Source organism: Rhinatrema bivittatum, chromosome 8, assembly GCF_901001135.1.
Source record: "Rhinatrema bivittatum chromosome 8, aRhiBiv1.1, whole genome shotgun sequence".
Lineage (NCBI taxonomy): Eukaryota > Metazoa > Chordata > Amphibia > Gymnophiona > Rhinatrematidae > Rhinatrema > Rhinatrema bivittatum.
This window is the reverse complement of record NC_042622.1, coordinates 229,017,775-229,043,911: the sequence shown is the minus strand read 5'-3', so window position 1 is coordinate 229,043,911 and position 26,137 is coordinate 229,017,775. Positions and strand designations below refer to the sequence as shown.

Genomic DNA, 26,137 nt, shown 5'->3' with positions numbered 1-26,137 from the left:
TTGTGCATCATTTATACTTTTCAGGCATTTAAGCTTCTTCTCAGTACCCCCCTCAGGGCATCCATAGTAACAGAGTAATGACAGCAGAAAAAGCCAGTCATCCCCCCAAGCCTTATGTTAAAGGTAACAATATTTGCAATCAAAAACAAGCAACTGTGAAACCTATAACAAAATGACTGCTAGCAACATAGTGATTTTATATTTGTTTGTTTTATTTCCAGAGAATTTACGTCTTTGGGAATGTAAGTTTCTTGTTTCTTTAGTTTTATTCCAGTAGTGCTGATAAAGTTCCCCTCACACGTATTACCATCTCAGGCAGCTGGAATTATTGGAAAGCTTCAGCACATGGTAGAGAAAAAATACAGGACGGGGCAAAGGCTCTCTTCACTACTGTGTACCAAGTTCCACACGCACAGAAGCAGGGGAGCAGTTAAAGATGAATCTGGGGGTTAAGCCTCCTCCACGTATCCAAAGAGTTGCTTGTGGGGTATCAGGAGAAGCCCCTGCCCTCTGGGTACGAGCTGTAGGGAAGATCAAGATCTGTATGGCAGTTTTGCCATTACTGTAACAAAGTCACTAGAGTACTTTTTTTTGTTGTTTTTATTTCCAGGAATAACATAGTAATGTCAAGGTAAGTGGGGTTTATTTGTTGCATTATACAACAGCCAAGACCAATACTATTCTAAGCTCAGGTTTAGAATAGTTCAGTCATTGCAAAGAAATTATGGATAGTCTCAATTGGATGTTGACAACCTTGCTGCAGAAATGATGAAATCTCATAATGAATACATCTTCAATGCTAAATTAGAGCAGTACAATTGGAAATTGAACAAGCAATGGATAGTGGCTTGATGATGCCAAGAGCCTGGAGACCTACTCAAAGCAAACTTCCTTTGTGATGGGCTGGAGGGGACTCCCAGAAGCCTTCTTGATAAGAGATTGATAGCACATAACTGTGTCTAATGGCCTATGTTTCAGAGAGAAGAGTGAAATACATGGTGTTTTGAGTTGGTACTGACCAGGCAAGTGAGCTCCTGACCTCCCAATGATTGAGCCTGCCAGGCACAAGGCAGATTTTATTTTTTTAATTTGTATTTTAGATCACACATTTTCACTGGGAGCATAAAGCAAGTTACATTCAGATATTATAGATATTCCCCTGTCCCAGAGGGCTCACCATTTGACTTCACAGAATGCATAAACAGCATTTATTGGTCAACTACCATATCTCCTTTGTGGTGTAACCCTGTGCTTTCGGTACACTCTTTTAATGGGGGATGCCAATCAATGGTGGGAGGCAGACTTGAGATGTGTGGGTCACCTGAATGGGGCCCGTTGAAATCCTTTGCAGACCTTCAGGATGAGTTTGAGGTATCAGTGCAGACGTGGTCATATTATGACAAAATAATGAGGGAGTTGGAAAGGCATAGGCTGAAGGGTGGAACTAGGTTGAACGTAACCCGATTGAGTTGCTACTGCTGCTGGGACGAATGCACCATAAGGCCAGCTCAGTGTTATATAGAGTTTTTTCTAAAGTTGCCTTGGGGCATGAGCCCTCACTGCTGGCAGAGAATCAGTGGGAGGGCGACCTGCAGAGCGAAGGAGGATTTGGTAAAATGTGCATAGGTCTTCTCTATGTGCTCATAGAGCTGATGGTTAAGCTATTGTTGCATACATATCGCTATCCTCTCTTTTTTCATAAATTCTGTGCCACCTTCTTGCCCCTCTGTTGGAGAGGTTGTGGGCAAGTGGGGTCATACCTGCATGTGTGGTAGGACTGCCCATTGGTACAGTTCTTTTGGAGGAGAGTGGGATGTTGGGTGGGACCGATGGTAGAGGTGCAATTTAATCTTACTCCTGAGCTTTGGCTGATGGGTTGTTGGAATAACACGAGGGTTAAAAAATTTAAGAAAAAGTTGATTCAGCACCTGCTACTTGCAGCCCAATTTGTGATTGCGACTAAGTGGAAATCTGTTCCTACTATTGCACAGTGCTGGAGGCAGATGCATGGTATTCCTTTAATTGAAAAATTGACATATGTTGAAAGATCGGCTGGCATTATATGATAAAGGCTGGGAGTTATACTGAAAGTTGTAGAATGCATGTGGGGGGGGGGTGTTTCACCTCAGTAGGGATGTGTTATTGTGTTTACGAATTTGTTCTTATATATTCTTTTTGTCTTTGGCTGTTTGTAATGGCTGGCAAATTAAATAAAAAGTTAAAAAAAACAAACAGCATTTATAGCACAATATGCCCATACTAGAGCTATATTACTTTTTTTTTGTTTACCTGTCCACCCCCATTTGAAATTAGCTGCTTTGCATGTATACAATTTCCTATTGCTTGCAAAGTAGCTAATGCATAGGCAATAGCATGCTAATAAAATAACCCAGCGAGCTTAAAAAAACCAAAACAGCCATGTTATTGCACTTGAAAGAGGTATAGTTATTTCATCTTGGCGACATCAGGACACTAATGTGCATCCTGATGGCCCCTAAGGGCTAAAACTCCCCCCCTGGGAGTCTTCCAAGACCTCAACCCACCCCTGTTCCTGCCACTGTTTGAGGTGACAGCAACACCCTGCCACAAACCTAAACCCCTCTTCTTTGTTCCCATTTGCCCCCTTGCCCCAACCAAAGACCTCTGCCCCCAACATACACCATAATCCCTGGTGTCTAGTGGTACCCCACTTCCCCTCATTTGGAAATATACCCTGGTGGTCTAGGGTGGCCTCTGGACCTCCCCTTTACCTAAAGAAAGATGCCCTGGTGTCCTATGGGTGGTTTGAAGCATCTCTAGCTTTGGGGCCCAGTTGACATTTTCCTGGAGCGAGGAGGCAGTCCGGGCTACCAGGAACATCCCCAATGCAATATTTCACCCCTCCCATAGTAAAATATCACAGCTTCATAAATCTCCCTCTAAATTTGTATCAGAAGTAATGGAGGGTGAAGTGACTTGCTCAAAGTCACAAGGAGCATTAGCAAGACTTGAAATCCTGGCTTCTGAAGAACTTCCTACAATATAGAAAAATCAACCTCTCTTTTCTGTCTTGCAGCCCTCCTGCTAACCCAAGGTAAGTCTTTACAGGTTAATATATTTTAATGTGTTTACAGCAACTCTCTAGATAGAAAGAAATGGAAGGGTTTTAACTTGAATAATTGAAGCATGTTGGTAATCAATGCAAATATTTCCTACCTTCTGTACTTTAAAAAATGAAGACGGTATAAATATAGTTGACTTAGATGGGATAGTTTCATTTTAAACCCATTAAAAAATGAGTAAAGGGATTTTTAAGGTGCAATGTGCTTAACTGGTATGTAAAAGGAAGCAAAGTTGCTTACCTGTAACAGGTGTTCTCCGTGGACAACCAAACATCATTCGACGCAGAGTTGGGTTGTTTTCTCTCAAAGCTCAGGTTCCATTTTTGATGCTTGAGCAATGCTCAGCTCTTCCCACACTACTGTCCCCCACGTGCAAGTCTCTACAGGCTTTTTCTCAAGCTTGTTAAACTTCCCGGGAAGGGAGGGATTGTTTTGGCTGTCCATGGAGAACACAGCAATTTTGCTTTCTCCTTGGACAAGCCCAAACAGCCACATAAGATGCGAATCCCTAGCCAAGGGTTACCTCAAAGTAAGTTGCACGTTCCATGGATTCTTGGCAACACATATTGTGTTGGAGAAAATTTTGGTTATTTAAAAATATTCTTAAGCACTGCTCATCCAAATAAACTATTATGCAAGATTTTATCTAAGCAGTATTGTCTTGTATAAGTATGTATCGATCATGTGGCTGCCTTACAGATACCTTGGATTGAGGCAGAGTTTTGATGTTGCCATTGCTGTGGCTATTGCTTGAACTTGATGCACTCTTATTGCGTGTGGGATTTGCAAGGCAATGGCTGCATAGCAATTTGAGAGCCATCTTGATAATGTGTGGTTCTGGTCTGCTGAACCTTTTCTAGTTATGTCATAGGATATGAATAGCTGGATTGACTTTCTGAACTTGGTTTCTGTCCAATTAGAACAAAAGGGCTCTTCTGCAGTCCAGGGTATGTAATGCTTGTTCTGCAACTGTTTTCTGTGAGTTGGGGAACGAATATCAGTAGTAGTCTTTCTTGTTTTACGTATAATTGTGTATACTGTCTTGGGAAGAAATTTGATGAGTTCTGAGGAGTTCTTTGTTTTGGAATATGTTTGCAATTCACTTACTCTTCTGGCTGATGTAACTGCTATCAGAAATAAAGTTTTCCATAGCCATTGGTTCATATGGCAGTTTCAGCAACTGCATACACAATATTTAAAGCCCCATTCAGGTGCTGTTCTTTTTAGTAATAGTTTTATGGTTGTACAGTCCTTTGATAAATCTAGCTACTAATAGCTGTTGGGAAATTGGTTTTCCTTCAACAATTTTTTTTTCAAACTTTATAGAGATGCTTCATTGTAGATCTGCCTTTAAGAAAACAAATATAATAAATAAAGAGATGACATATAAGCAGAGTATAATTAATGCCTTTAAGGAATAACTAATCCAACAATGCTGCATCTTATTTAACCAGAGGTACCAAAATTTACCTCAGTAGCTATATAAGACAAGTACAAAGACACCCATACACACACTTTCACACTGATCCAGAGCCACACCTAAGCATATTGTCATAATACAAACTAGTTTACTGAATATTGTACAGTTTGGAGTCTCTCTCTCATATCCAAGGGCAGAAGAAAAAGTCTCTTCAAGCTTGCACCTACTCCTTGGACACTTTCCTAGAGGTATGAATAATAAGAATACATTCAGATTGCATGAGTGCAATCATGTTATTACCAGAGTGTAACGGCTTGAAGATATTTCACCTGCTAAGTTAATAATAGCAGCTAAATATTGCATTTTATCGCTATTTGAGTAAATCATTTGTCCATTAGATAACCCCAAAGTCCATGAGATGGAACCTAACAATAGCTTTTTAACCACAAAACAGGCTTACATAAAATTATTTGTTCCAAAATTTGAAAAACTTTATCCCAGAATAAAAAATGTTATGAGTTAAAGTTCAATTTAACTGTATTGTGAAAAGCTGCTATTGTGCTCAAATGTACTCTGATGGAATTCATTTTTAGTCCAGAATCCATAAAGTGAAGTAAGTACTGGAGTACTTTCCGTGTTGAACAATTGTAAGCTGTTCTCCTTTATTAAAGCACCAATTAGTGAATCTTTTCCATTTGAAGTGATATGACCTTCTTGTGGCAAGTTTTTTGGGTGCAAGTAGAATTTCACATAGTCTTTGTAGATGCAGGTGATTGATTATGTTGCATTCAATATCCATGCCATCAATCAGGTCAATACAATACGGTGCACTCGGCCGAGCGCACCATTTAGCACGCAGTCGCACGTTTGACACGGGTCTATTACCCCTTATACTGTAAGGAGTTTAGCACGTCAAAAACCCCAACCCCCCTGAAAACTAATAGCGCTCATCACATGCAAATGCATGTTGATGAGGCTATTTTATTTATTTTTTTATATTCCGCTTTTCAGCACTTCAAAGTGTACATCAAAGCGGATTACATTCAGGTACTTACAGGTATTTCCCTAGCCCCACAAGATTTACAAGCTAAGGCCTAGATTTATCAATCTGCTATAAATAGCGCATGCGATACATCGATAGGAAAAGGGACGTGTTTTATGATAATAGCCTAATTATCGTAATGTGCACTATGTTAGTGCTTCGCTAACATTACTGAGAGGGAGAGAGAGAGAGAGAGACTGACTATTTATATCTCTATAGGATGCCCACCTAGTAACTCAAGGAGAGGTTTAGGTAGTAGTTAGGGGCCACTTTTACATGCAGAGAGACGTACGAACAGAACAATACATGCTTGTGAAGATTTGATGTCCTTCGGAGTGAGGAAACTCACACAGCAATAAGATTTGTACAGTGTTCTCTCAACCTAGCTTGATGGACTCTCTACCTGGGTAACATCAAGCTAGGTTGCCTTAACGCATGCAAAAATGCCATAATGCAATTTCATAAATGACCCTGTAATTTTGTACCTGAGGCAACAGAGGGTAAAGCGACTTGCCCAAGGTCACAAGGAGCAACAGCAGGATTTGAACCCTGGTTAACCTGGGTCCTAGCCTCCTGCTCTAACCACTAGGCTACTCCTACTGAAAGTAAAATGTGCGGCCATTTTACACTCAGAAATTAACGCCTGCCATTTTGGGAGGGGGTGGGGGTTTGGCTGTGCATTTTTGACTCGCTAAACCCCTTACAGTATAAGGGGTAATAGACGCATGTCGAAACTGCACGCCCAATCACATGCTGTATCGACCTGATTGATGGCATGGATATTGAATGCAACATAATCAAGCACCTTCATCTACAAAGAGTACTTGAAATTCTACTCGCATCCAAAAAACTTCCTAAGGGCAGGCGTTAATTTCTGAGCAGCCCAGAAAAGTATACAGAAAAGCTTTTCTGTACTCCCTCCGACTTAATATCCTAGCGATATTAAGTTGGAGGAACCAACAATAAAAAAAAAAAATATATAATCTGCCCCACCTGACAGCAGATTAGAAAAATGGATGTTCAATTTTACCGGCATCAGTTTCCTAACCCATGGCTGTCAGCAGGTTTGGAAACAGATGCCGGTAAAATTGAGCGCCGGTTGACAGAACCCGCTAACAGCCACCTCTACGCTAATAAGGAGATGCCAGGGATGCGCTATGGTCCCTAGCGCCTCCTTGTTAGTGCAACCTCATTTAAATACAGAATCGGATGCCCAGGAGAGGCAGCTCTCCCGCGATTCTTACTGTATCGGCCTGTTAGTGAGAAACTGGAGACTGGGATGCAAGACCATCCTCTGGTATTGAGACAATAGGTTCAGAGTTATCGGTAACCTTATGAGTGCATCCAGCGCCATTCTGATCAAGAAAGCAAACCAACTCTGCCGAGGCCAATAGGAGGCTAATAGGATCTTTTCCCCCTTGTTCTCTGTCAATTTCAACATCGTCTTTGCTATTAGCAGAATTGATGGGAAAGCACAAAGCATTCTTTCATTCTATGGTATCTTTTGCTATTGCATCCTGTAATGGCCTTTTTGAAAAATAATTTTGTAGTTTGTGATTGGTCTAAGCTTGATGTGCCCCAAGCTCTGAAAAGATTGTGTAGTATGTAGAGATCATTCATATGATTGCAACTGATGGCTCAATCTGTTGGTTCTTATGTTTTTTCCTGGTATGTAGACTGCCGAGATCTGCATTTTCCATTTGGTTGCCCAGTTCCAAATATTTATGGACTCTTTGCAGAGTAGATAGGATCCTGTCCCTCCCTGTTTTTTTATTTTATTTTTTTTGTTTGGTCAAGATTTTACTGCCTTCAATACATTGAACATTGCTCTCAATTGCAGGTTGAGATGAAATTTAGACTTGTGATCATATTTCTTCTGTACAGATATTGTTGAGGTGCACTCCTCATCCCTGATGAGATGCATCTGTTGTCACTACAGTCTGTATAATTGGTGGGTGAAAGTTCTGACCACATAACAGGTTTTTCTTGATTGTCCACCATGTGAGTGATTTCTTACTTTGTTCAATTGGATTTTTTTTTAACTTAATGGTTGTATAATCTGATTCCATTTGCTTTTCAGATACCATTTTGTATGCCTCATCTTTCATCATGCCATTGCTGTTAACATCACTGTCAATGCCATATGTTCCAATAAGTCTCATGTATTTCCTGTTATCCATTTCCTCACTTTCACATCTTCTGCTGATTAATTTGTTCACTTTGATCATATTCAGCTTAGTTCCTATTAACTCTAAATGATGTTTTGGTCTGAGTGTGGATTTTTCATAACTCAGGAGGAAACTTTAGTGTATTTTTTTTTTTTTTTTTTTAATCAGTAGATAAATGGAATCCTTGGAGGATATGCTCGATATCAGCCAGTTGTGTAAGTATGGAAATACCATAACATTTTGTTTCCTCAGGTGAGCTGCTACCACTGCTAGGCATTTGGTGAATGTTCGGGGTACCGCTGTGGGATTGAAGGGCAATAACCTGTTCTGGTAATGTTGATCTTCCAGGTTGAACATTAGAAACAGGGGCAGTTCTAACATGAGGCAGGGTGAGATAGTGGTCTCAGGTGGCAAAATTTTGAGGCAGCAAAAATTACCCCCAAAATACTCCTGCCCATGGAGTTCCCCCTCCGACAAGCAGAAGAAAGAATCCTTGGTGGGCTAGTGGCACAGTTTCAATCTGTGGCAGTGCAGCTTCAATAGCGCCACCCCTCTGGCACATCTTTAGTGAGACATCCCTTCCCCAGTGCGTCGTTACTAATGCGGCCTTCCCGCGGTGGCACATCTTGTCTGACATGGCCTCCTACCCCCACTCGTGCATCTTCAGTGAGGCCAGCCCAGCAGCAAAAGAAAAAACTCGACAGGGCAGCTGCAGAAAAGGCCCATAAGTGAGGGAGAGACTTTGAATGTGTGTGTATGAGAGAGAAAGAGGGAGTCTGTGTGTGTGAGAAAGAGAACCACTGAGTGTGATTGACTGTGTGTTTGAGGGAGAGAGGATGCCTGTGTGTATGTGTGAGAGAGAGCCACTTAGCATAAGAGAATGCCTGTGTGGGTGTGGGAACAGTGAGAGGAGAGGATCACCTTGCTGGTGGCTGAAAGGAATCAGTAAGTTTTTGCTTGGGACATTGCCCTAATACTTTTAAAAAAGACCAAAGTTAACTATTTGGGAATATTATTTAGTGTGTTTATTTTTGAAAGTATGCAGAACTGAGTGTTTGTATTGAAAAAAAAAACCCCACAAAAAAACAAACAAACCCCCAAAAAGTAGCCAGAAGCTAGAAATAAGCTAGGAGCAGTGTACACCCAAGTAAAAAAGTTGAATAGTTCAGTTGAGTTACTCACCATGGAAAGGTGTTGAGGTAGTGTGATTGGGTTTGAATAGGGACCAACATTTGTTAATCAAGAGAGCAGTGAGTCACTCTGGCTGACTAACTGAAGTTAGACTGTTTGTATTTCCCAACCCTAGCTCATCCCTTAATTTAAAGGCAGGTGCCACTTTCACAAAAAAAAAAAAATCAACAAAAACTTTATTGAGAATTCGATCAGACCCCGGTAGGCCACTACCAGACACATAGTGAATTCACTAATACATTTAAAGGACGTTAGACACATTCCTACTCCCATAGCAACCTAAAACTTAACTAGGAACTGATCAAAATTGAGATGAAAGCAGCAGTCCAGCAGCAAGGGGGGGTCTTCCCAGTCTTTTGCAAAGAGTGTCATATGTATGATTTTTTACCCACCGGTGAGAAGTTGTACATGTGCATGCGATGCAAAGAGCTCCTGGCTCTCAGAGAACGAGTCCGATCTCTGGAGGCTAGAGTGGCAGACCTGAAGGAGCTGAGGCAGACAGAGAGGTATATAGATGAGACCTTCAGGGACATAGTAGTCAAGTCCCAACTTCAGACTGGCAGCCCTGGTGCTGCCTTGGAGGAAGAGGGTCTCATGATGGGAGAGCACCAACCAGGTGCAGCAGGAAAGGATCCTGTAGCAAGGACCTGCTCTCCAGGTGATGCATTGACCTTTCGCACCGAGGATATCTCCCCAAGGCCTACTGCCCAGGAGGGAAGGGTTAGGTCGGCCGTCATAGTTGGCGATTCGATTATTAGGAATGTAGATAGCTGGGTGGCTGGTGGGCATGAGGATCGCCTGGTAACATGCCTACCTGGTGCAAAGGTGGCAGACCTCACACGTCACCTAGGTAAGATTTTAGACAGTGCTGGGGAGGAGCCGGCTGTCGTGGAACATGTGGGCACCAACGACATAGGAAAATGTGGGAGGGAGGTTCTGGAAGCCAAATTTAGGCTTTTAGGTAGAAAGCTTAAATCCAGAACCTCCAGGGTAGCATTCTCTGAAATGCTCCCTGTTCCACGCGCAGGTCACCAGAGGCAGGCAGAGCTCCGGAGTCTCAATGCATGGATGAGACGATGGTGCAAGGAAGAGGGATTCAGTTTTGTTAAGAACTGGGGAACCTTTTGGGGAAGGGGGAGTCTCTTCCGAAGGGATGGGCTCCACCTTAACCAGGGTGGAACCAGACTGCTGGCGCTAACCTTTAAAAAGGAGATAGAGCAGCTTTTAAACTAGAACAAAGGGGAAAGCCGACAGTCGCTCAGCAGCGCATGGTTCGGAAAGAGGTATCTTTAAAGGATACAACTGATGCATTAGAATTAGGGCATCCTGACAGTGAGGTTCCAATAATTAGAAAAGTAGTCCAAGTGCCTGTAACTAAAAACTCACCTGAGCTAAAAAATTCTAACTTATCCCTATCAATTAAAAAGCAGAATGAAAATACAAACAAAAAACAAACTTTGAAATGTTTGTATGCTAATGCCAGAAGTCTAAGAAGTAAGATGGGAGAATTAGAATGTATAGCAGTAAATGATGACATAGACTTAATTGGCATCTCAGAGACATGGTGGAAAGAGGATAACCAATAGGACAGTGCTATACCAGGGTACAAATTATATCGCAATGACAGAGAGGAGCACTCGGGAGGAGGTGTGGCGCTTTATGTCCGGGATGGCATAGAGTCCAACAGGATAAACATCCTGCATGAGACTAAATACAAAATTGAATCTTTATGGGTAGAAATCCCTTGTGTGTCGGGGAAGACTATAGTGATAGGGGTATACTACTGTCCACCTGGTCAAGATGGTGAGACGGACAGTGAAATGGTAAGAGAAATTAGGGAAGCTAACCAAATTGGTAGTGCAGTAATAATGGGAGACTTCAATTACCCCAATATTGACTGGGTAAATGTATCATCGGGACACGCTAGAGAGAACGTTCCTGGATGGAATAAATGATAACTTTATGGAGCAATTGGTTCAGGAACCGACGAGAGAGGGAGCAATTTTAGATCTAATTCTCAGTGGAGCACAGGACTTGGTGAGAGAGGTAACGGTGGTGGGGCCGCTTGGCAATAGTGATCATAATATGATCAAATTTGATTTAATGACTGGAAGAGGAACAGTGTGCAAATCCAAGGCTCTCGTGCTAAACTTTCAAAAGGGAAACTTTGATAAAATGAGAAAAATTGTTAGAAAAAAACTGAAAGGAGCAGCTACAAAAGTAAAAAATGTCCAAGAGCCGTGGTCATTGTTAAAAAATACCATTCTAGAAGCACAGTCTACTCTAGATGTATTCCACACATTAAGAAAGGTGGAAAGAAGGCAAAACGATTACCGGCATGGTTAAAAGGGGAGGTGAAAGAAGCTATTTTAGCCAAAAGATCTTCATTCAAAAATTGGAAGAAGGAACCAACAGAAGAAAATAGGATAAAGCATAAACGTTGGCAAGTTAAATGTAAAACATTGGTAAGACAGGCTAAGAGAGAATTTGAAAAGAAGTTGGCTGTAGAGGCAAAAACTCACAGTAGAAACTTTTTAAAATATATCCAAAGCAGAAAGCCTGTGAGGGAGTCAGTTGGACCGTTAGATGATCGAGGGGTTAAAGGGGCACTTAGAGAAGATAAGGCCATCATGGAAAGATTAAATGATTTCTTTGCTTCGGTGTTTACTGAAGAGGATGTTGGGGAGGTACCCGTAATGGAGAAGGTTTTCATGGGTAATGATTCAGATGGACTGAATCAAATCACAGTGAACCTAGAAGATGTGGTAGGCCTGATTGACAAACTGAAGAGCAGTAAATCACCTGGACCGGATGGTATACACCCCAGAGTTCTGAAGGAACTAAAAAATGAAATTTCAGACCTATTAGTAAAATTTGTAACCTATCATTAAAATCATCCATTGTACCTGAAGACTGGAGGATAGCAAATGTAACCCCAATATTTAAAAAGGGCTCCAGGGGCGATCCGGGAAACTACAGACTGGTTAGCCTGACTTCAGTGCCAAGAAAAATAGTGGAAAGTGTTCTAAACATCAAAATCACAGAACATATAGAAAGACATGTTTTAATGGAACAAAGTCAGCATGGCTTTACCCAAGGTAAGTCTTGCCTCACAAATCTGCTTCACTTTTTTGAAGGAGTTAATAAACATGTGGATAAAGTTGAACCGGTAGATGTAGTATACTTGGATTTTCAGACGGCATTTGACAAAGTTCCTCATGAGAGGCTTCTAGGAAAAGTAAAAAGTCTTGGGATAGGTGGCGATGTCCTTTCGTGGATTGCAAACTGGCTAAAAGACAGGAAAGAGTAGGATTAAATGGACACTTTTCTCAGTGGAAGGGAGTGGACAGTGGAGTGCCTCAGGGATCTGTATTGGAAGAAATACGACGAGTGAGATAATCAAATTTGCAGATGACACAAAATTGTTCAGAGTAGTTAAATCACAAGCAGATTGTGATAAATTGCAGGAAGACCTTGTGAGACTGGAAAATTGGGCATCCAAATGGCAGATGAAATTTAATGTGGATAAGTGCAAGGTGATGCATATAGGGAAAAATAACCCATGCTATAATTACACAATGTTGGGTTCCATATTAGGTGCTACAACCCAAGCAAGAGATCTAGGTGTCATAGTGGATAACACATTAAAATCGTTGGTTCAGTGTGCTGCGGCAGTCCAAAAAGCAAACAGAATGTTGGGAATTATTAGAAAGGGAATGGTGAATAAAATGGAAAATGTCATAATGCCTCTGTATCGCTCCATGGTGAGACCGCACCTTGAATACTGTGTACAATTCTGGTCGCCGCATCTCAAAAAAGATATAATTGCGATGGAGAAGGTACAGAGAAGGGCTACCAAAATGATAAGGGGAATGGAAAAGCTCCCCTATGAGGAAAGACTAAAGAGGTTAGGACTTTTCAGCTTGGAGAAGAGACGGCTGAGGGGGGATATGATAGAGATGTTTAAAATTATGAGAGGTCTAGAACAGGTAGATGTGAATCGGTTATTTACTCTTTCGGATAATAGAAAGACTAGGGGGCACTCCATGAAGTTAGCATGGGGCACATTTAAAACTAATCGGAGGAAGTTCTTTTTTACTCAACACACCATTAAACTCTGGAATTTGTTGCCAGAGGATGTGGTTAGTGCAGTTAGTATAGCTGTGTTTAAAAAAGGATTGGATAAGTTCTTGGAGGAGAAGTCCATTACCTGCTATTAAGTTCATTTAGAGAATAGCCACTAGGGGTGTGCATTCGGATTGACCGCATTAGTAAAACGCAACTCATATTTTTTTTTTACTTAAAAAATTGATTCGACATAAACGATCAGATTTCCCACATATCGAACATAGATATGTTCGATATGTGGGAAATCGCGATTGTTGAGCCAAAATAAAAATATAAACCCCCTCACCCTCCTTAATCCCCCCCCCCCCCGACTTACCACAACTCCCTGGTGATGGAGCGAGGAGTGAGGACGCCATTTCTGCAATCCTTGGCGAGAAGCATGTGACGTCGGCGGCACGTCGAGTGACGCCGGCGTCACGTGATTCCCGGCTCGTTCGCGCCGGACGGCTCGTTCGGCCCAAAAAGAACTTTTGGCCAGCTTGGGGGGGCCTCCTGACCCCCTCAAGCTGGCCAAAAGTTCTTTTTGGGCCGAACGAGCCGTCCGGCGCGAACGAGCCGGGAATCACGTGACGCCGACGTCACGTGATTCCCGGCAAGTTCGCGCCGGACGGCTCGTTCGGCCCAAAAAGAACTTTTGGCCAGCTTGGGGGGGGCCTCCTGACCCCCTCAAGCTGGCCAAAAGTTCTTTTTGGGCCGAACGAGCCGTCCGGCGCGAACTTGCCGGGAATCACGTGACGCCGCGTCTGAGTGACGCGGCGCCACGTGATTCCCGGCAAGTTCGCGCCGGACGGCTCGTTCGGCCCAAAAAGAACTTTTGGCCAGCTTGGGGGGGCCTCCTGACCCCCCCAAGCTGGCCAAAAGTTCTTTTTGGGCCGAACGAGCCGTCCGGCGCGAACGAGCCAGGAATCACGTGACGCCGCGTCACTCGACGTGCCACCGACGTCACATGCTTCTCGCCAAGGATTGCAGAAATGGCATCCTCACTCCTCGCTCCATCACCAGGGAGTTGTGGTAAGTCTGGGGGGGGGATTAAGGAGGGTGAGGGGGTTTAAATTTTTTTTTTGCACATATGTACATATACCCAACTCATTGGATTTTTTTTATGTCCATATTGGCCGCAAGTGGGACCCCCTTTCGGACATAAAAAATATGAACATAAAATTTTGCTCTGCACATCCCTAATAGCCACTGCTATTAGCAATGGTAACATGGAATAGTCTTAGTTTTTGGGTACTTGCCAGGTTCTTATGGCCTGGATTGGCCACTGTTGGAAACAGGATGCTGGGCTTGATGGACCCTTGGTCTGACCCAGTATGGCATTTTCTTATGTTCTTATAGCTAGTAAGTTTGAGAGAATACCTGTGTGTGTATGTGGGAGAGATCACCAGTGAGTGTATGTGTGTGTCTATATGGGGAGAGATCCACTGAGCATGAGAGAATGTGTGTGTATGTGTGGGAGTGTGTGACTATATGTGCGAGGGAGAGAGCACCACTGAGTGTGAGGAAGATGGAGCCACTGAGCAGGAAACAGTGCTTGTGTATGTACGAGGGGGGAGTCAGTGAATGAGTATTTGTGTGTGAGGGAGTGTGTATGTGAATCAACATGTGTTTTAGAGTGTGTGTGTGAGAGAGAATGAACATGTTTTAGAGTGTGTGTATAAGAAAAAGAGGAAAAAGTTTGTGCACCTTCCACTTCCCTATGAATCCAGGACCATCTCAGAGTGGCTAGAAATCAAAAGTTCCCATGTATGAAGAGAGTAGGATTTTTTTTATCCTTATTAGTTTTAAATAATTGGAAATTTATTTGATGTCTGCTGTTTTGAAATATTTTAGTGGTGTTTGGTAAATTCTTTGTATGAATTTTTAATTACTGAATATTATTCTATTCAGTTGATTTGACATATATTCTTTTTATTAGTATGGCTGATGTTTTATACTGGTGTTTAACAAATAGTGATTTCTTTTTTTTTTCCCCCACTGTTGCGTTTTCCAGTTCAGTTTTTGTCTGCCTGTTTCTATTTATACTTTATAGTCTGTTTATTCTATTTAGCGAGGGTCTATGTTCTGCATGTTTGACCGAGGTGAAGTATTTTGCTAGCTTATAGTTTGTGTGTAAGGATCTATAGCAGCCTGACTTGTTTTGTTTTCCTAATAGGAGATGTATTGGTGTTGTAGGACCTGTTGAATTATTTGCAATGTTAGATTTTTATAGGTAGGGTTGCTACTGTTTGAATGCTGGCATTTAGTGCCGTTTTGGTATGGGAGGTTTACTATATTGTAATTTAGTTTTCTCATGACTATCTGAGGGCCTAACCTACACCCACCACTATTTACAGTAGGCCTAATTCCATATGGGTTCCAAGTATTTTTTGCAGGACTTTCTGGTTGGCACCACAGCAGTGCATGCAAATATAATATACATGTTATAAGTGATATTTTCATCTGAGAAGACTGTAGTTTGAATGTCTTTTTTCATGTAAAATCTCCCTTTTTGGGTTAAGGAAGTGATTAGTAAGATGCTTTAAAATGTATGTATACATTTTAATTGTGTGCAGGGAAGGGGGTGGTGGTATAAGGTTTGCCTGGGGCACCTAATACCCTTGCACTTGCTGTGAGAGAGTAGCAATCGGGATTTCTGGAAGTGTGGTAGGTTTACCAGTTCCCTAGAAATGTTATCATTGACATTTTATCTCTACTCCTCCAAGAAAATTGACCCCATGGCTTTATCCCCTTCCCTAGCATTGCAAATCACTGAAAGGGCAGTCTCCAGGGGAACCCCCTCCTTTCCTGGCCCTCTTAGTAATTTGATTTATGTTGCACCTTGGGGGAGTGGCAGATGCCATCTCATCCCTTGCCTCAGGTGGCAGATTGTCTTGAGCTGTCCCTGCTTAGAAACATTTGATGAGCTATGTTGATGGGAATGTGTGCATAGGCATCTTTCAGGTCCAGAGATGTTAACCAGTATTCTTTTTGTAGCAATGGTCGTATTGTATTTATTGAATTCATCTTGAACTTTTATTTATTTATTTATTTTAGATATATGTTTAAATCTCTGAGATCTAGTATTGGTCATAGATCACCTGATTTCTTTGGAATTAGCAAGTATTTGGAATAGAAACATGTTCCTCTTTGAAATGGGGGAACTGGTTGAATCATTATGGTATAAAGAAGTGATTGCTACTCCTATAGTTTTGTTAGCTGATCTTTTGAATGCAGATGGTAAATCAGGGCAAGTTTTTGATGTTTAGAACGTACTCTATTTTCAAAATCCATTTGATGTTATCTAATACTTCTTGAAAAAAAAAAAAGCACAGTCTCTCCCTCACCTCTAGGTCTGGAAATGGGTTTTGTTGGAATGCAGGCTTGGAGTCATGAAGGACAGAGTGGATCTCGGGGGAGGCTGACTACCTTGCCTTTGTTGAGATCTGGTATGATTTTGTTGTTTGGCTTGCGGCTGATGTTGCATCTATTATTGGCCACTGCCTAAATGTATAGTATGGAATCGTATCTGCTCCTTTGTAAGCAGAAGGATGACCGCGTAGAAGGTTCTTGTCTGTATTGCTCGGAAGTTAGGGCCTGAAGAGCAGTATTCTGGTTCTTTATTGCTTCAACTGTTTCTTTCCCCTTCAACTGTTTCTTTCCCCTTATCCCTTATGTACAAGGTGTGTCTACCAGATTTTTATGGACATCATCTCTAAGGCCCGATTCCCATAGCTATGCTCTTCATCTGGCATGCTTTTTATTTTCTTGTAGTTTCTCAAAGTTATTATAAAGATACTGAATCATTTGTATTTGATGTGTACCAATCCTGAGTTGCAAACTAGCATCTTGATATACCCTTTTCTAATTGTATCCGGAATCCTCGGATCCTTTCCTGAGGGTGAGTTTGAATAAGTTTCAGTCTTTTTAGCTTTTTTCATTGTAGACTCCACAACAATAGAATCATGAGTGAATTGCACGATTCATGTCCTGGACACTTTTGAATCCTGTATTTTACATCAAAATTTTTTTGCTACAGGTGATCTGGTGAAAGGTGTTTTTCATAGTTTATTTTGGACCTTCATTTCAGCATCATGCATTGGTAGTACTTTTTGTTGTTTCAGAAGTTGTATGAATCTGAAGACCTCTAGTAAATTATTTCTTCTGGATTCTCTTCTAAGCTAGACGGTATCACTTATGACATTTTCTGAAGAAAGTTTGGGTATGTGGAGTCTTCTGGTGGTGTTAAACTGCTGGGTTCTGATGTGGAGTCTGATGGTGGATCTAGTGATGGCATTTGATTGTATTAATAGCAATTCATAAGAAATACATGACGTGTCAGATATAATCTGGACCTAAGAATCTGTTTCTGATTTATGTCTTTTTTTACATTGCATTCTTCTTCCTTCTCTCAAGAGGCAAGTGGGAGTCTTGCTTGTAGATGTTCTCAACTTTTCTAGTATGAGTTGAATGGAAGATTTCTGTTGCTGAGGCACTTCCTTCATCTAAGTATTTACAAAGTCCACCTATAATTTCTGTATGAAGGCATGACATTTCTTTACTGGAAGCTATGGTAGCATGACTGGACTATTTATTTAACATTTTAATATACCGCAATTCATGTAGCAAGCTACATATCATTTCGGTTTACATTATAACAATAACAAGCATGTAAGAATGCGATTACATTAAAACAGGGGAATAAAACTAGGATAAGAGTGAACAGGGTAACACCATCATAACGTATAAAATAATAATAATATTGCGGTTCTTTTGAGAGTTAGGCTATATCTCTGGGTGTGAAATAGGTTAATATAGTAAACGGACTATGGATCATCTATTAGTGATGAAGGAATGTAGAGTTGGAGTGTTAATCTACTACATAATCTGATCGGTAATTTAGTGGAGAGTCTGAAGAATGGTGACGTAAGGTAAGAGTAATTAGTTGGTATTAATTAAATGCTTGCTCGAATAACCAAGTTTTGAGTCTCTTTTTGAAAGTGATCGGGCATTGTTCTTGCCTGAGTTCTGGAGGTAAAGAGTTCCATTCTGCAGGGCCCGCTGTGGATAGAGCACGTTTGTTTAGAGACGTTTTGATGGGTGGAGCGAGGAGAGAGTCTCTATAGGCTGTTCTTACCGGTCTGGATGGTATGTGTAATCAAAAAGGTATATTGAGGTCCATTGGGATGAGGTTGTGAATGGAGTTGTGTATGATAGTCAACACTTTGTAAGTGATTCTAAACTTAATTGGGAGCCAGTGTAAGTTCTTCAGGATGGGTGTAATATGTTCTCTTTTGTTGGTCTTAGTCAGAATCCTGGCTGAGGCGTTTTGGAGCATTTGGAGCATATTAAGTTTCTTTGACTCTGAGGCTCCAGCGTAGAAGTGAAGACATACTAATTGACATTCTCTATATTTTGTCTTTTTTGTATGCTTTCTTCCTACTTGAGGAAGAGCTCAGTAATGAAGATGAATCAGGCAGTGTACAGGCACATTTGTGTTTAGTTTTCATGCACCGATAATTCTCAGCAGTTTCTGCTCTGACAGTTCAGTGCTTTATTTTATTTTTAACTTCTCATGGGTCTGCACCGTATCTCTTCAGTGCAGATGGTTCCTGGCTCTGACTTGCTGATGTCAAAAGTTCAGTGCTGTTTGCCTCTTGGGCACAAGCATGTCTCAGCTTCAGTGCCATGGTGCTGTTTCTTTTTCCTCTGTTGATTACTTGCTCTTTCACATCAGAGCTGTATTTAAATTAGTTTCAAATCTACTCTACTTCAATGATACTGGATGCTCATACTTTAACCAGAGGTCATAGTAAACCAGCACCCTTGAGGACATACATCTGCAGAGGCCACAGTTAATGGAATCATAACCTGGTCCAAGGCAAATAAAATGTAAATCAAACATGGACATGTTACGTCTTTGCTGTTTACAGGTTTTGACTGGACTTTTTCCCCATATCATCTGAAGACATTTTGAAAATTTGCAGTGGTGTTGAGAGAGAAGAGATTTCCCAACCATTCAATAAGCGAGCATAAATAGACTGAGGAGACTCGCATACAGGAATGCTAGTGTGAGAAGAGCCACATATGCGCAGAAATAAAAAATGGAACCTTCTGGGCTTTAAGAGAAAATGGCTCAACTTGGTATTGTTTGATGATAATGCCCATTTTGTGTGGCTGTTTGTTGGGCTTATCCATGGAGAAAGCAAAATTGCTTACCTGTAATAGGTGTTATCCCAGGACAGCAGGATGTAGTCCTCACATATGGGTGACGACACTGGACGGAGCCCTATCACGGAAAACTTTTCTGTCAAAGTTTCTAGAAAGCTTTGACTGACACTGGCACGCTGAGTGCACTGAGCATGCCATGATCCCTGTGTCCACAGGGATCTCCCTTCAGTCTCATTTGTAGCAAAACGTGCGAGTGAAACATAAAATAAAATAAGAAATGTATGCGGACTCAACTCAGAAGGGTGGCGGGTGGGTTTCATGAGGACTATATCCTGCTGTCCTGGCATAACACCTATTACAGGTAAGCAATTTTGCTTTATCCCAGGACAAGCAGGATGGTAATCCTCACATATGGATGAATAGCAAGCTACAGGCTGACTCACATTACAACAGGCCAATAGCAGACAACTCGTGCAGAGGCACAATAATTGGGGTGCTATTGGCAATAATGAGGCAGCCTGAAATCACAGCAGGTGGTTGTGGAAGTTGTTGGGGACTATAGTGGAAGAAAGCTTTTCAAGACAGGTTGGCCAAAGGCAGAGTCTTGACAGACTTTCATTGATAAGTAGTAGGGGGTTGTGAATGTGTGAAGATAACTCCATGTCACATCCTAGCAGTTGTCGGCAATTGGTACTGAACGATAGTGTGGTACTGATGTTGTCATGGCCGTTATAGAATGTGCCTGCACTCACCCCTAGAGAGGAGGGCCTGGTGCATCATAGCAGAATTCAATACAGTCTGCTAGTCAGTTGGAGAGAGTGTTTGTCCACTTGAACTCGCATCTTGTCTTTTGTCAAAGAACGAAAGAGTTAGGTGTAATTCCTATGGAGTGTAGTGCGGTCTAGATAGAATGCAAGTGCACTCTTACAGTCCAAGGAGTGGAAAACTCTCTCACCCTGGTGAGAGAGAGGCGTTGGGAAAAAGTGGGCAGAGTATATTCTGAGTAAGGTGAAAAGGCTGCGTCTTCCTAAAGAAGATGATGAGGGTGAGTACATAGGACTACTCAGTCACGGAGGAACACAGGGTCGGGTGAGTATGCAACAAGGGTATGTAACTCACTGACCCTGTTAGCAGAAGTGATGGCTACGAGGGAAAGAAGTTCCCATGTCAGACTGTTAAAGGTTATAGGAATGCAAAGATTCGAACGGGGAACGTACGAGTCTTGTAAGCACTAAATGTAGGCCCCATTCCATAATCAGTGAACATAGAGGCAGCTTAAGCAGTGGATAACCCATGGTAAGCTGACTCAGAAGGGGTTGAACCGTTAATCAGTCATCCCCACTCCCAAGTGGTACGCCGAATTGGAACTGAAGTGTACCCATCTGGAGGATGTCTGGGGACCAGAATCCGAGGGTATGTTAGAAAGCGTAAGAGAAAAGGAGTGGTGTAGGAGACACAACCCACTATCTGGACTGATCCTGGTATGTACAGGGAATACCCTTTTGTATGCGTCATGTGGTAAATCATGCCATTTTGAATGATAAGATTTATGTGTGGAAGGCTGTTGTTCTCAGGTACTGGTATAGTCACATCAGTGATGGAGACTGACCTGTGATAAGGCGAATTGGTTACTGGAATGATAGGTTGAGAAGTATGGGAAAGCATACTTGTTGCGGTCAGGATGTGGGTCTGAGAAACAGTGAACCCCGTCCTGTTGTAGCATAATGGGAGTTTTGGCTATGAGAGGCATAGAAAGAGACACACATAAGAGGCCTTTATTGCAGAGCGAGCAAAGGCATCCGTGGGAACATATTCAGACATGTGTAGGGAGGAGAATCTGTCCGTCGTATGGTTCAATTCGGACGCAGAGGGCAAGGTCGGTTGACCTCAGTGATCGAAGATTTTGCTCGCTACACATGTAGTTAGAGACCATTCGAGAGGATGGACAGATCTATGGAGGTGGTCTGCTAGTGCGTTCGGTAAGTCTGTTAGATAAGTGGCCCAGGAAAGCATGGAGTGTGCAAGGGCCAAAGGCTAGAGCTGCGCAGCTTCCTGGCAGAGCAGCTAAGAGGTTGTGTGTGCTTGTGTGTTGTATTACCAGATTGCCACTCTGTTGTCTGTCTGCTTGCAGCAAGGTGTGTTGCAGAGGCAGTATTTTAAGGCATAAAAGGCATAACTCATGGCTTGAAGCTCCAGGAAGTTGATTGGAAACTCTGTATGGAGCAGAATAGACCTATATTGGGTTGGGAAGATATGGATTCAAACAATTCAACCCTAAGTAAATGCGACTGTGACCAGGACCATCTGAGGATTTTGTTCTAGATCGGTAATATGGATCAGGGTCAAAAGCAGTTGAACAGCTTAAAGCCACTATTTGAAAATCCACTGAATCTTACTCATAGCCAATCTGGGCATATGAGTGAAGTGGATAGTGAAAAAACCCCGTGGCTCATCAATGAAAGAATTGAGGGGCTGAGGCAATGTTGCATGCGTGCAGAGATGTGTAGGAATTTGACAGGATGCCTGCGCGGTTGTTGGGCAGGAAGTTCGCTGCGACTGTAGTGTCCAGAACTGCTCCATATGGGATTTATGGTAGTGAAACAGAAATACCAGGTAGTAGATTTATAGTGAGTCGTGGAGAATTTAGAGCTCCTTGCTTGGATTGACTCCTGTTAGGCAGTTGTCCATGCAAGGAAAAGCGTAAATGATGTTTTGCTCCGTAGAGAAACAGCAGTGACTGCTAGGCATTTGGTGAAATACACAAGTTGTCAAAGCTAGTGCAAATGGCAGAACTTGGCATTGGAATGTTGTTGACTCACTATGAAGCACATAGAAAGATTAGAGGAAAGAGGCAACCCACTTACTGGGGTAAGGGAAGCACGGTGACAAGATATACCATTTTACCTGTCCCTTCTTAAGAAAGTTGTTGACATTTCTGAGGACCAGGATGGGCGGAGAGCATCTGCTTTCTGTTGAAAGAAGGAATAGTGGGATTAAAACTCCCCCCCCCCCTTGTAGCATCTGGGGGACTGTACCGCAAGCCCTGGTACTAAGTGGGATGGCTGCTCTGATATCTAGCAAGGTTGAGAGACCAGGAGGCTGTCCAATTGGCGGAGCTGACGTAATCTGGATATCAGCTGGACTCCCGCGGGAGCATGAGCGGTAAAAGTCTTACCCTCATCTCTGTCTGCTGTGCAAGAAAACGTCGAGAGCTGTCACCAGTCTTGAGGTGGGCTTGCAATTGAGGCAGTGTCTGCTGGATCGTGTGTCTAGCAGATCAGCTAATGGATCTGGGACTTTGGGCCGTAATTAGGAACCAGAAGCCAGAGTATTATCGAGTACGGAGTCCCGTTGCTGGCAACGGGAGGATCTCTCGATGCAATCCCAAATTATTGGTAGAGAGGTTCTCTTGGTGTTGTGTCAAACATAGCTGGCAATAGAGATATGTGACACTAAAACGATTCTTGGAGGAGAATTAGACCTAGAACCTATCAAAACCGGGTGGCCCGATTTAGTGACCAGGTCTCAATGGGATTGTTGCTGAAGCGGGATTAGAGTACTTACCGTCCTTTGTGGTGGATCGCAGAAGGACAAGTCTGTGAATATCGATGGCTTCGTGGAGTCCGGGAGGCATCGAGGACAACCTGAGGGATGTAAACATCCAGCTCAACTCTGAAAGCTGGATTGGTAGCGCAGCTACAGAGGAGACAGGCTAGGCGTTACTGGCACTTCCACATTAATTTGTGCTGGCTCAGTACCCGGCACCAGTGTCAGTGGGGAACGCCTCGGTGCCTCAGGTGCAGAGGAGCACAGGATTTATAAACCCGGGCCCGCTTTGCAACTGGCTCAATGGACATTGACGCCGGTGCGGAATAACTATCCCTCAGAGCTCAGCCCGGTCATTCTCCAGCACCGAGGAATTGCCACCGATGTGCGGAACAGCGACAGTGGCAGTAGCGATGTCTCCCTCAGTGCTCGGCCCGGTCATTCTCCAGCACCGAGTAAGATGCCACCGATGTCCTGGTTTGCATCGGTGGCGTATGGTCACCGTGCCGGTGACGATGATTGCCACTGTGCTCGGCCCGGTCTTTCCCCAGCGCTGAGGTGGATGACCTCGCTGTTCAGATGGCAAGCGGTGATGGACTGTCACCATGCCTGCACTCTTCCTGGCACTGTCTAATGCCCTAGGATGATACGGGGCTTTGGTTAAGAACCCGAAGTATGGAGCATTTTGTTTAGTCGAGGGCATTGTGTTTAAGTGCTCCGGTAGTATTGACGGTATCGATGGCGGCATTGAAGGCGGCATCGAGGGTATTGAAGGCATTGATGAGTCATTGATATCATTGGTGGAATCGACGCTGGCACCAATGGAATCAACGATGGCACCAATGGAAATGAAGTGGGCATCGGTGGCATGGAATAGACAGTGCTATCGATGGATTGGACGAAGTCGACCCGGGCATAAATGTGGCCGTCGACGGCGTGGACGTGGGTGTCGTCGGAATTCATGAAGGGATCAGTGTCTTCGATGGCACTGACAGAATCGATGCGGGCATTGATGGAACTGAAGGGGGCATCGATGGAGGTATGGATGGAGGCACAAACGGTACCGATGGGGGGCATCGACCGCAACGAATGCACTGAGGGAATCGATGGAGGAATGGATAGGATGAGAGCATTGATGACCTCGACAGCGGCCCTGGCGGCAATGGTAACTGTGGATGTCCCTATCCCTCTAGCCCCAATAACCCGGTGGAGGATTGCAGGACGACACTCGCAGGCTTTGTGGGGCTAACTGAGGATGAAAACATAGGGAAAAGGGAGGCCACAATTCGGTTGGTAAGCCGGGGAAACAGTTAGTGAGGTGACAGGAACTGACCGAAAAACAGGGCATAGTACTCACCGAGCGTCGATTAAATGTACGTGAAGGGAGACTTGTGTAGGGAAAAATTATTTGTGAAGTAAAACTTCAAGTGTTTCCGTGAGGAAAAGTTGTGAGAAATTTCTCACAGAGCTCCTGAAAGCGATGCTAACTGCAGCGCGGAAAAAAGAAGACTGAAGGGAGACCCCTGTGGACACAGGGATCATGGCATGCTCAGTGCACTCAGTGTGCCAGTGTCAGTCAAAGCTTTCTAGAAACTTTGACAGAATAGGTTTCCATGATAGGGCTCCGTCCAGTGGTATCACCCATATGTGAGGACTATCATCCTGCTTGTCCTGGGATAAAATTAATTCTTAGCAGCCATCGGCCATGCCAGACCAGGCCAACCACTGAGATATGGAAAAAGTACAGTTCCAAAAGGCTAAATTCTGTATTAGCTGTGCTTTGGTTTAGCCCCTTCTCAAGCAGCAAAGGCCCTTCTTTTAGACATAGCCTATACTGCCTTCCGGTATCCAGAAACACAGTTTTCCTCATCTCTCTACAAGTTCCCTTCACCTAGGCAAGACTGTATGGAAATTTTGCAAAAATAGAGAATTTTATTTTGTAAATTAGTATCCAACTAAACCTACTTTCTATTTCATTCTCATATCTTAAAAGGTTTTCAGATCTCTCTGGTAAGTTTGGAAAGAATTTTACAGCACAAGGGAAAGAACTTTTCAAGTGCCACACATGACCCATGCACCGGCTCAATGAATCAAGTCAAAAATGCTGGACTGACTGAGTGGGAGAAGTGCAAGACTTATCCTGAGAAGACTGGTGGGGTGGAGAAGGAAAAGAGATGGACATCTGCTGCTAATAAGCGGTGATCCTCCAAGGACAGCACTGGAAGTGGTTCTGGAGATGGTTGCATTCTATAGGATGTCCTGCTGGTTATCTTAAGGGATTGCTCAATTTCTGTTTCTTTTTCCAGGGAAGAAATCACCCCGGTATGTGCCATGGATGCCCAGCAGTTATGTTCTCTTACAGAAAGGAAAATCCTCATACTGAGCTGCCTTTACCCTCCACACTACCTTCATTAAATGAAGCAACATCTAACTTTTCATCCCACAGAAAGTTTGCCTGTCTATAACCTGCCTTATGGACTCTTAGATCTTATCCAATATTTGAGACAAACATTTCTTTTTAAATTCCCTTCCCTCAAATAAAGGTTTGATAGTTCACTAATCCATTGTTACTTTTGAATTCCTGAAAACACTAATCATGGATTGGATGCCAGGTGCATGAACAGTAATACTTTAAAAAGCCTGTATGTGCCTTTCAATTACCGGCTGCTGTAGCGAGGGTAGCTTTTTATATCGTTTAATAGTTTTACTTTGTGCTCCACCATGAGCAGAAGTGAGATAGAAGTTTTTAAGCTATTTGGTTTATGCAATTTTCTCTTTTTCTTACATATTTAAACATTCATAAGTAGAAACAGGCAGATTAGGGTAGCAGTCAGATTAAAATGAATGTACAACCTATCCATTTTGGATGCTTTAAAACCGTAAAATATCACATTGTCACAGACCTCAGCTCCTCAGTAACCTTCTCGAAAAGCCATTGTGGATATATATCTTGCATAACAACTTGATTAAAACTGATCAAACTTGATTAAACTGATTTAAAAAACTGCAGACCACCAGTGCACTCAATCAAATTAACGTCAACACCAGACTAACTGCGGGGTTCTCTTTCCAAGGCCCTTGTTTTCTGTGGGCAGCCATGGGCGGGATGCTGAGTCCATCTGTCTACACTAAGGAAAACAAAATTATCAGGTAAGTAATTACTCCATTTTCTAGCGTGTAGCCAGATGGGCTCAGGACCAGTGGGATGTACAAACGCTACTCCTGGACAGGGCGGAAGGCTGCCCGTGGTCCAGTTAATACTGCCCTTGTGAAGGCTGCGTCTTCTCTAGCCTGGACATCCAGGTGGTAGAATCTGGAGAAGGTGTGTAGGAAGACCACGTTGCCGCTTGACTGATCTCGGCTGGCGACAGCAGTTTGGCTTCTGCCCAGG

The 26,137-nt window shown here is 42.9% G+C and overlaps 1 protein-coding gene across 7 annotated transcripts in view; it reads left to right on the top strand.

The window, feature by feature from the left end:
• Positions 1 to 25,306, top strand: part of IZUMO4 (IZUMO family member 4) — a 61,495-nt gene extending 36,189 nt beyond the window's left edge. The window contains exons 7-11 of one of the 7 annotated variants that reach the window (XM_029613918.1): positions 222 to 242; positions 611 to 631; positions 3,056 to 3,073; positions 24,740 to 24,756; positions 25,053 to 25,306. In XM_029613918.1, the coding sequence (XP_029469778.1) occupies positions 222 to 242; positions 611 to 631; positions 3,056 to 3,073; positions 24,740 to 24,756; positions 25,053 to 25,129 (154 nt within the window). In that variant the 3' untranslated portion in view covers positions 25,130 to 25,306. Of the gene's footprint in view, positions 1 to 221; positions 243 to 610; positions 632 to 3,055; positions 3,074 to 7,899; positions 7,947 to 24,739; positions 24,822 to 25,052 lie in introns of those variants that run through there. The other 6 variants (XM_029613922.1, XM_029613920.1, XM_029613921.1 and 3 more) reach the window with 6 other exon arrangements.
• Positions 25,307 to 26,137: the final 831 nt, after the last annotated feature.